General features: G+C 31.7%; 1 protein-coding gene across 1 annotated transcript; it reads right to left on the reverse strand.

The window, feature by feature from the left end:
• Positions 1 to 285: 285 nt before the first annotated feature.
• On the reverse strand, positions 286 to 903 carry LOC124924334 (MADS-box transcription factor PHERES 2-like). Its single transcript, XM_047464388.1, has one exon. It carries the CDS (start codon positions 901 to 903, stop codon positions 286 to 288), a length of 618 nt encoding a protein of 205 aa, XP_047320344.1.
• Between the last annotated feature and the right edge of the window lie 11,397 nt (positions 904 to 12,300).

Consider the following 12,300-nt stretch of genomic DNA (forward strand, 5'->3'; position numbering starts at 1 on the left):
AATTCACATTGATTTCTTTTATGCATTCTCAAAAGTTTGACACGCACTATTGCTCATTAACTTGTATTGGGGTTAATTTTTAACAACTCTTTACTAACAATGCAAATAAACTTTAGTTTATATATTATAAAAAAAAGCGATACTTGGATCGATTCTCAAATGTAATAAAGAAACAGAGATAATCATAAAGATTTGAATAAAATTATGAACTAATATATAGTTCGTCAAATAGAAATAAAAAAAACAATTTAGAGAAAACAACATTATTTGAGGACTAAAATAACATCATTTTCTCCCTCCATAGTTGGACCCTCCATTACTAGATCCAACTGTAGATGGATCAAACGCTGACTGCATCATCCACGGTAAGTGAACCATGTTGTTGTTGAAGTTAGCAGGTTGGAATCGAGCATCATCGCGGGCTCCATCGTTGTTCATGTTTTGTGATCGGTTTCTATCGATCTCTTCAAACTTGCTAACTATGACTTGATTCATAGAATAAAGAATTTGTAATTCAATTTGATTTAAATCGATATTACCTTCAAAAAGTTTTCTTAAATATTCAAGACCCTCATATTGGATGTTCTTCTCCTTCAAAATTTGCAAATCGAAGGATTCTTTAGTTATCCTTTCAGAAAGGCAGACGTCTTGAGTGGTTGCTTTCTGTTCATTGAGAGGTGTATTCATGAAATAAGATATCGTATCCTTCACTGCCTCAAGCGATGGAAACACTTCGCATGGCTCAACATCATTGGTGTTAAAGAAGGCAAACGCAATACTCACACCACAAAGAATTTCGAGTTCGCTTGCAATCTTAGAAATAGCAACTGCCCTCTTTGTTAAGAACGATTTTCTTGATTTGGCATTCTCGATAAAAGTGAGCTTAACTTTTCCCCTCCTCATTTTTTTTTTCAAAATGATAAGATATATGAATTTTTTGATGTGTTGAATAAATTGAATTAGTGTTTGTTTATATAGTAGAAAAATTCTAATGTAAGCTAACTTTTTTAGCTATAATTTTCATAATATATAAAAATGTTAATAATTTTGATTTGACTCTTTTTAAATTTATTTCTTTTCAGTAATATTTCTATTTCTTATAATCTTATTATAATTAACCCTTTCAATGGTCAATACTAGTATTATCATTTTTCTAAAAATATAAAACTAGTCTGATTTGTACAAATTGAAATACTAAAAGAATAAATATTACAAACACTTGTCATGCAAAAATGGATATTCTTACTTATATGTTTTTGATGAGAAATAACAATATTTATTTTTACTTTTAAAACTCTGATAATAAATTAAAACTATATAAAGATTGCTATTTTACTGCTAGCTTATATTATAATTAATATTATCAATATAATTTGTAAATCAGATTTTAATGTTGTAAACATATTTATAAGGTGATTTACTTCTAGGATAAATTTTATTTATTTTTATTAAGATAGCTGAAATAAGTTAAGACATTGAAAGTATAATTTTAAATCATTACCCCCCTTTGTCATTTACTGCCTTGGTATATGGGTTGTAAATTTATAAGATTTTTATGTACATATTTGCTAATTGTGTATGAAATTTATTTCAAAAATAAAAAGTTAATTTATATGAGATCTATTAAATCTCTTCCAGCATAATAGAAATAGTATGAATTTATTTCCATGATCTATTGAGATTCTTAGTTACCTAGCTATATATATTCCTTTTACTAATTCATATCTATCATTAATAATACTTTATTATGAACATTAATTTTCACATTGGTCACTAACTACCAAAAATAAAACAGATTCACACATTCCAAATTAATTACTAAGGATTATAAAATGTTAATTATTGACCCAACAATCTTCAATCTCGTCATTTTGACTATAGTTGGGACATGTAAACAATAAAAGAAGTAATCATCCGAACTTCAATTAATATACAAGTTATAAAAAATTGAAAAATGATTAAAATATAAGTTTTAGTGAGTTTTTTTCTTCTTAAATTTGTGTGTGGTTTGTTTTTACAAAAATAATAGATAGCATATTAATTTATAATTTTAAAAAATACTCTTACTAAAATGGGGACATCAATCTTTTTAAATGTGATATGTTATTATTGATGAACATATTCTCTTATAAGAGACTCTTATAATAATTAGATCAAGATGGTTGAATTTTACTGCTAATTAATTAGCTGAAATATCTGGTCAAAAATATAAATATTTTTTTCTTGAATGGTTACAAAAATAAATTATATATATAATATAATGTAATGATTTTTATAAACCACTTCACATAAATTTGGAATAATATTTACATTTAATGCAGTTTGACTTCTCCTTATTATTTTTTTGTTGGTCATGGTTTAAAAGTTAAGAGAAAGATACAAAATTAAATAAATGATTATATATAATATTTTTGGGATAAATTCATAAATTATCATTTGACTACAAAATTTATTTAATTGGTTTACATACAAAATTCCATATCAAATTAATTAAACAAATAACACTTAATCTCAATACAAATGATGCTAAAAACACTTAAATACAATATAAATTATGATTTAAAGAAAATCGTGTACCAAAGATAAAAGAATTACTTCTATTTTAAATTTTCGGTTTAAATTAATGACATCTAGATTTTAAAAAAAAATAGTCGTTTTATAAATATTTTTATTTTTTTATATTCATCGTAAATAAATTAATTTACAACTTAAAAATGTATAGATTGGAGGAAAATTATTATACTAAATTAAAAAATAAAACATTGCAATAATAATTTATTGATATCAATTTTAGTAATCATTTAAAGAAATGTCGAACAAAATGAGTAACACTTGAAAGAGGGAGCAATAAACACAGTTTCCTATTATTGTTGTTGTTTAATACATATAAAAGAAACAAATAGGGTTTTTGTATCTATGTACATCGAATTAGTTTTATATCTTTATGTCCAATTTTTTTAATATTAAATATTAATTATAATTTAAATAATATAAACTTAAACCCTAAACACGACGACTACAACTTAAGAATTTCTTTACCTCAGACCTCACACACTTTCTTCTCCTAACTCCACATTTATCATCAACTGATCACAAGGGACTAGGTAATAAAATTAAGTTATAAATATGGTCACGTTTTCAGATCTAACATACTTGCAATGCCGATAGCATCGTATTAATTGAACCAGTCTGACGCCCAATGATGTTGAGGAAGGAGTGACTACATCCGTTCCAATTGGCCTATTTCCGACTTGATTTGGCTCGGTGAATCATTTTCGCAACAAACAGTAAGTTCAATATTTTTTTCTGCAGTGGAATAATTAAACATGCATGTATATATTCATATATGTTAGTATTTGGTTCTTCTCGTGAATCAAAAACAACTATTATTGTACACTTAAGCTGTAGAATCAAATTAACAACTAGAATAAGAAAAATAAATATTGAAGGGGATTATAGGATAAGATAAGAAATAGAGGAAGAATGAGATTATATTGATCCATAAGAGAGAATGGATAGGTTTTACAACATATTTTGAGCATGCCGATATTATTTTCTAATGCGTATCACCTCTTTAAGAAACTGTGATTGCCACCCATATGTGTTAATGCTTGGTAGAAATAATAAACACTACAATACTTCAATTCTCTTGCATCATCAAATAGAATGATTTTGTTGAATGGTTCATATGCTCTTGTTGAAAGAGAGGCTGGAAAGAAGATCAATTGCATTCGTAGTGATAATGATGGTGAGTATTGTGGTCCATTTGATGCATACAACAATATTATTACAACAATAAACACAATTTCCTATTTTTGTTGGTTAATACATGAAAAAAACAAATAGGGTTTTGTATCTATGTACATCGAATTAGTTTTATATCTTTATGTCCAATTTTTTTTAATATTAAATATTAATTATAATTTAAATAATATAAACTTAAACCTTAAACACCAATCATGTTCCTCTACTACCGAATAAGGTGTTCCCCGGTTGAGGACCAATCACATTTGAGAAGTATTATTATATTAATAAATCAAAGTTGGGTTGAAAGGAAGAGAGAGAATCTGAAACTCAAATTTCATTCCGGGTTCACCCCAAACGCCGTAAACGGAATGTAGAGAAGCATTATGGATTGAATCTTCCTTCCCCCAGGCTCCATGTAAAATGGAATGAAAATATACGGTATCGAGCGAAGTTTACTTCGCCTAGACTCCATGTAAACGGAATGAAGAGAAGCGCTATGGAGCGAATCTTACTTTGCCCAAGCGTCATGTAAAACGGAATGTAGAGAAGTGCTATGGAGCGAAGCATACTTCGCCCAGGCGCCATATAAAAAAGAATGTAGAGAAGCGCTATGGAGCGAAGCATACTTCGCCCAGGCGCCATGTAAAACAAAATGAAGATGATAAGATCGGCGTAATCAATAGAGACGGGGTCTGGCGATTGATAACGACTTCGGGAAAACGATTTGATAGAAATCCTGTTAGAGATTTAAATCACTTTCTATTCTCCACAAACTCTTGCAAACTCTTGAACGATTCAAGTGCGGAAATGTTTTCTCTTTGAAGCTACGAACCAAGAATGAAAAGATGACAAAAAGGAACAACACAACAATTTGTTTATTGATGTTTAGAGTTAACTCTCCTACGTCACCCCTTCATCCAACCACCGGAAGGATTCACTAAGCTTTCAACGAATCAAATACAATTGCACGACTAGCTCACTTTTGAACAGAACCGACTCTGTTCAACTTACAATATGAAGAATATCACTTAGCTAATACAATGCTTTGATTCTTACTCTCTCTTGATTAACACATAGTAAAAGCAAGAAAGCAGCTGATAATTAAGATAGAATAATCTGAGTATCGATAGATCGATGATTCTTCTGTTGTCCTTGAGGATCTTTAAATAGGAACAGGTACCAACGGTCGAATCTTCATAATGACATGTGGCGAGCTTCCATTGGAACGCCTCCATAGTACACAACAGACTCTGAGCACAAGGATCGTGGTCGTACCCAACTGCTAGTGCGCGAAATTTTCTTCAAGGATATTCCTGCAAAAACAAATAGTGGGAAGAATATTTGTTGACGTGGCATTAATCAATTGGTTACAGCTGGCTGTCGTACTGATCTTCATAGTAAAGTGGAGCAGGAGTAGCGTACAACTAGAGAATGTGGGTAGGAGGGTGCTAGCTTCAAGAAACTGCTTAAACATGGCATTAGATGTATTTCACTTAGACGACCTCATCTAATGAAATTAGACGTCCCCGTCTAATAACAAGATCAATTAGACCATCTGGTCTAATGAGATTAGACCTCACGTTTAATACAGTTCACTTCAGACTAATCTGAAGGAGTTAGACTGCACGTCTAACTTTCACTAGTTAGACTGCACGTCTAACTTTCACTAGTTAGACTGCACGTCTAACTTTCTCTTTCCATTAGACCTCACGTCTAATTACAATTCACTTCAGACTAATCTGAAGGAGTTAGACTGCACGTCTAACTTTCACTAGTTAGACTGCATTTCTAACTTTCTCTTTCCATTAGACCTCACGTCTAATTACAATTCACTTCAGACTAATCTGAAGGAGTTTGACTGCACGTCTAACTTTCACTAGTTAAACTGCACGTCTAACTCCGTGTGTTAGACTGCACGTCTAACTTCACTAGTTAAACTACACGTCTAACTCTCTGTGTTAGACTGCACGTCTAACTTCACTAGTTAGACTACACGTCTAACTCCGTGTGTTAGACTGCACGTCTAACTTCACTAGTTAGACTGCACGTCTAACTCCGCTAGTTAGACTGCACGTCTAACTCCGTGTGTTATACTACACGTCTAACTCCGCTGGTTAGACTGCACATCTAACACCGTGTGTTACACTACACATCTAACTCCGCTAGTTAGACTGCACGTCTAACTGTACATCTAATACCAAATCGGTCTAATGGGCCTCATTAAGACCAAGTCTAATATAACCTATTTTTGATACACCAACACCAAAAGCAATTAGACACATAGATTGAGTTTAATATACATTCATCATCAAAATTCCAATAGTCAAACTAATTTGAAACTTGGTCAAAATAATTTGACCCAACAGAAGATATACGGTATCGAACGAAACTTCCTTCGCCCAGGCGCCATGTAAAGAGGAATGTAGAGACGCTTTTCAGTGAAGCATATTTCGCTTCAATTAGTTTATATGACTAGATGTTAATGTAAAACCTCTAACACATCCATGTAAAGACCTTTTAACTTTAATGTAAAAACATTTATTCATTCAAGTGAAATAAATTAATTAAGAAAAATAATTTTTTATATATATAATTAAATAAAATGAAAATAAAAAATAAAAAATTATGAAGAGACGCTTTTTAGTGAAGCATACTTCGCTTCAATTAGTTTATATGACTAGAGTTACGGTATCGAGAGAAGCTTCCTCGCCCAGGCGCCTTATAAAACGGAATGAAGAGACGCTTTTTAGTGAAGCATAGTTCGCCCAGGCGCTATGTAAAACAGAATGAAGAGACGCTTTTTAGTGAAGCATACTTCGCTTCAATTAGTTTATATGCCTAGATGTTCATGTAAGACCTCCAACACACTCATGTAAATACCCCTTAACGTTCATGTAAAAACATTTATTCATCTATGTTAAATAAATTAATTATTAAAAATTACAATTTTTTTGTAGTAAAAAAATAAAAAAATATAAAAATTAAAAATTATGAAGAAACGCTTTTTAGAAGCATACTTCGCCTAGGCGCCATGCAAAACGGATTGTAGAGACGCTTTTCAGCGAAACATACTTTGCCCAGGCGCCATGTAAAACAGAATGAAGAGAAGTTTTTCAGTGAAGCACACTTCGTTTCAATTAGTTTATATGTCGAGATGTTCATGTAAAACCTCCAACACACACATATAAAGACCTTTTAATGTTCTTGTAAGAACATTTATTCATTCATGTATGTAAAACTGAATGAAGAGACGTTTTTCAGTGAAGCTTGCTTCAAGAGTTACTTAGAGATGCTTACTTCACTAGTATTAACAGATTTAATATATATAAACCCTAATATCATTATTTTTTAACACTTCCTTCCGATTCATCTCTATCTCTTTCTTCAAGCTTCTGCCTCCTTTCACAGCAATTCGAATCCGGCTCCTCGTTTACCAGAAAAATATTTGCCCAAAAGATCTTTTAGTCTCGACAATGGTACGTACACGAAAATAGTTAACTTTTCTTTATATTTATGAAACCACAAAAACCTAAACCCTAGGATTACGTACGCACAATGAGTTCGTTATTTTGTTCATATTTAGGAAACTCTACTCCTAAAATGTCACTTTCAATGAAAATTCTTCGTATTTAGGACAATCTACTTAGGGTTAGGTTTAATTAGGGTTTTGTATATTATTTCCACGAAACCCTAGTTACTAATGTAGTAAAAACTTATATTTGTTATTAACAAAACATCTTTTTTTTAATGTGCATGCAACAAACAACGAAATCGTCACAAACACTATAGGCAAAGAATGAATTTTTTACCCCAATCAATTTTATCTAGTGAAGATATAGTATTATTCTAAACATATATCCATTTTGTCCATATTATGTAAGTTTTCATTGTAATGACCATGTTCTTTTAATAGAAAATATTATTTTTTTACACAGCTGTTGATGGTGAAATTTGTTAGCTCTTGTGGTGCAACGGTCTCTATGAGGTGGAGAGATGATGTTACTCACGTCATAGCTTCCACTGATGCTAATGGTGGATGCGGCCGAACTATCAACGTATTCAAGGCAATATTGAACAGGAGATGGGTCCTTACAATTGATTGTGAGTGTGATATTCTCTTAGTCTTAACGCAATATTCATTTTCACTTATACAAACTAAATACAAATTGTTTTTGTACAAGAATAAAATCTTCAATGAAATCAAAAAGTTACGTTGATGAGGAACCGTACGAGATTAAGCAAGATAATCATGGGACCTTGGGCGGTCCAAGAGCTAGCAGACTACGGTATTTGAATAATGTAAGTTTGGTGTGATTCCTCCTCTACATCTTCATTATCTTCCTTGATAATTGAAATTGTTTTGTTTGTTTTTCAGCTGCCGAAACTGTTCGACAATTACACTTTCATTTTTGCAAGGGATTTTATCCCGGCTTACAAACAGGATCTCACAGAGTTTGTAATTGCTGGAGGAGGTACCACTAAAGAAATGGAGAATCCATTTGTTGAGTCCTCGGACGACAAAACTATAGTAATATATAATGAGATGACTTACAATGTTAATGACCACATTTGGGTATTTCAGACAGTGAATGCTTTGTCAACATATTTGGATGAATATGATTTTCCTCACACAAGCTTGCTTGAATCTATTGATGCTTGTGATTTGCAACCTTTGTTTACTTAATTTGTAGACTTGTTTTATTGACAATTCTGAATATTTGCATTCCTAAATTGGTGATTTCATATTTCATTTTTTGGTTCTTAATAGTGTAGTTTGTTTGTTTCATAGTATTCATTTAATATATGAACAATGGAATGAGTTTTTAATATGAAAATTACCAAATATGAAATCTTTGAATTATAGGCTTGATTGAATCATGTAAAGTTAAACTTTATACATGATTAATCTACTATAACATGTGAATCAATCTATGTAGTCAACGCTCTAGGTGTATTTACAATGTCAATTAAATGTGAAGCAATCTTCACTATCAAGAGCTATACATGTTTCAATTGTCAATATTTGTAAAGCAATCTTCACTATCTATCAAACTCTTAACTTCTATATAAATATTATCAAGCGCTTGAGATTAATATTAATTTATAATTATGTTATTCATTTATTTATAATCAAAATAATATCCGTGAAGTCACCTCACCACTCACCTCACCTAACACCTATTTTCATTAATGACTGCCATGCATGCCATGCTAGCTTTGTACGATTAAATTTCTCTCTCTATACGGTGAATTTCGACTAGAGTCATCTTCGCCGAAAAAATCATTTATCACGATTCATTGCTGTAATAATTCATTTTCCTAAATTAGAATCGGGGAGTGACAATGGTACGTTTTTCAAATTTTATGTCATCTTTTTCTCAAGTTTTGTTAATAACGTGTTTTTTGAATACTTGACTAGAAATGTTCTGTTCTTGTTAATTATTAGGAATGAATCAACATCAACGATAATGATAATCATGATTTGAGGTATACTTTCGTGTTTCTTTTCTCTAATACTATAAGCAGTTTCTATTCATAGTGAAGTGAAGCGATGTTCACTTTTATTGCATTGTAAGTGCTAGCGAAGTGAAGCGCTGTTCACTTCTATTACATTGTAAGTGCTAGTGAAGTGAAGCGCTCTTCAATTATATTGCGCTGTAAGTACTAGTGAAGTGAAGCGCTCTTCACTTCTATTGCGCTGTAAGTACTAGTGAAGTGAAGCGCTCTTCACATTTATTGTGCTGTAAATACTAGTGAAGTGAAGCTCTCTTAACTTTTATTGCGTAAAAGATTCAAACTCTATTTTCTAAGGTTACATGTCTTACTATTAATGAAAGAAAATGTGTGACATTTTATGGAGGAGTTAAGGATGAAACAAAGCATGATATATTCAACATCATGGGCATTGCAGAAGGTAGCTTTCTCGTAAGGTATTCGGGGATTCCGTTAACCAAGAAACAGATCGAGATATCACACTATAAGCCATTAATTGAAAAGGTAAAAAACACGATATTTGGCTGGGCGGCGAAGAAACTTTCTTTTATAGGGAGGATCAAACTTATCAAAACTGTAGTCATGGGCATAATTGGATATTAGGCGCAGCAGATGGTCATTCTGAAGAAGGTAATGAAGGAGCTAGACACGCTAATGAGGAACTTAATCTGGGGCGGGAGAGGAGGAAAGAAAATCAAATGGAATGCTCTTTGTAAGCCGAAAGAGGAGGGAGGCATTGGTCTGAAGAACTACATTGAGTGGAATAAGGCTATAACCTTTAAGCATCTGTGGGTATTAGAACGCAACCAGGAATCATGATGGATCAAATGGGTACACACGCAATTTATGAAACATGAAACTAGTATCTGGACATGTAAATTCAATGAAGGTATGAGCTGATCACTAAAGAAAATTCTCAAACTTAGAAGTGATATTGTAGATCTTTACGACATTCGGCTATGGGACGGGAAATGTACTCTGTTCTGGAACGATCCCTGGTTTGAAAACCAGCCAATCATTCACAAAGAGGAGTTCAAAAACACGTATTAGAAGGGACTACGCAATGGAAAAAATTAGAGATGCAAAAGACGGGGACTGGGACTGGGACTTACTTTCAAGAAGACATCCAAAATGATAGAGGATACTAGATCACATCAGTAACATACAACTCCGAGACAGACCCAACGTTCATGAATGAAATGCAGAAGACAATGGGAAGCTGGTCTCCAAGAGAATATGGGAGGTAATCCAAGAAAAAATGCAGAAAGCAGAATGGGCTCCTCTCGTATGGTCAATCAACATCATTCATCGATACCAGTTCATCTTATAGCTTGCCTTCTGGGAAAGACTCAGCACTCGTGACCGTATTAGTAAGTATATGAGCATCCCAGACGTGAGTTGTCTTCTATGCAACGAAAGTGAAGAAATCATTGATCACCTATTTGGAAGTTGTAGTATAGCATTGGAAATTTGGGACAGATTTTCTAAAAGTCTGGAGCTGATCAGTTTCTCGAAGGAATGGAAAGAAATCAAAGAAGTAGCACTACTCAAAGCCAAATGAAACAGATTCGCAATAAACGTATTCAAGTGCGACTTTGGAGCAGTAGTTTACAGCATTTGGCAGGAACGTAATGCGAGAATATATGGTAGAACCCGCAAAAATGTTGAAGAATTATGAAGTGACACAGTCTCGGATTGTGGCGCACTTGCAAGAACGTGGAGAAAAGTTCTAAGTACGTAGCAGAATTGGAATATCAGCAGGAATTGGAATTTACCATTTACACGAAAACATTGTAATTAGATAGTTAATTTACATTTTGTTTTTATTCATAATAATACGACTTCAAAATCATTATAGGTCCATCTAGAATGATCTCTTAAACTCGTTGTTTTTTTTTCGTTTTTAGAAATTTTTAATGAAATAATGCTAAGTCGTTTAATTATATTAAAGATGACAAACTCAATACTCACACACAAAAAAAAATTAAGTTCAATTGTCTTCTTGGAAACAACAAATTCCTTTTTGTTAAGGTTGTTTGTTTTGCAATAATATTATGAATGAATGCGAGTTTAACTTTTTCCTCATTTATTCTACAAAATTACAAATATTTGGAGAATAAACTAAGTTAGTGTTTTTTATATAGGTGTAATCTATATGTTTTTAGATAAAAAAAAATTAAAATATAAAAATTGTTAATACATTTTGATTTGATTAAATTTTTTAATTTCTAGATTTTCAATAATACTTTGATTTGCATTATTATTATTATTATTATAATTAATCATTCCATTGGTCAATATTTGTATTATCATTTTCTAACAATATAAAACTAATTTAAATACAGGAATTCTAGAGCTTCTATTAGAATTTGGAGATACGTTGAACCGGTTTAGAGGAACATTATATTTGACAGAAACTCACTCATGCGAACGTGGAGAAGAATTTTATAAGTGAGTGAAATTGGGTTCTTTGTCAAAATTGGATCATATTATTTGAAGAAGTCACTCAAGCTAATAATTTCAAAGACGCACTAAGATATTTGTTGTTTGATTACGGTTTGTTTGTTATCCGTTGCATTTCATTTTGTGGTCTTGTTGATTTTGTTGGGAAGGAAAATGTTTGTTTTGCCTTAATTTCAAACTCATGTTTTCCTTTTATCTTTCTTTATTTTCAAAAATTAAAGCTAATGTTTGTCTAGCTTGATATGAACTCATGTTTTTTTTTCATATTTTAGGTATTTTAGTGAAATAATCTATATATATATAATGATGCTTAATCTTTAAAGTGTCCGGATTGCCGGGTCGAGAGCTGTGGTTAATTTGAATACTTGGGTCGGATTGTGGGTTGACCCGTTTTTAAATTTAAAACGGTTAAAAATAAAATTAAAAATGCTAGAGGTATGTTTCGAACTTTCAACCTAACAAAACAAGTACAACTCTTTAACAAACTAGGCTACAAAGACTTTATATTTTAAATTCAACACCAAATTTGATAAACGCGGGACGTTTTAATATTAATATAAGTTCAACTTTTTAACTAACTAATCTATATATATATAA

The sequence above is a fragment of the Impatiens glandulifera genome, chromosome 2 (assembly GCF_907164915.1).
Source record: "Impatiens glandulifera chromosome 2, dImpGla2.1, whole genome shotgun sequence".
NCBI lineage: Eukaryota > Viridiplantae > Streptophyta > Magnoliopsida > Ericales > Balsaminaceae > Impatiens > Impatiens glandulifera.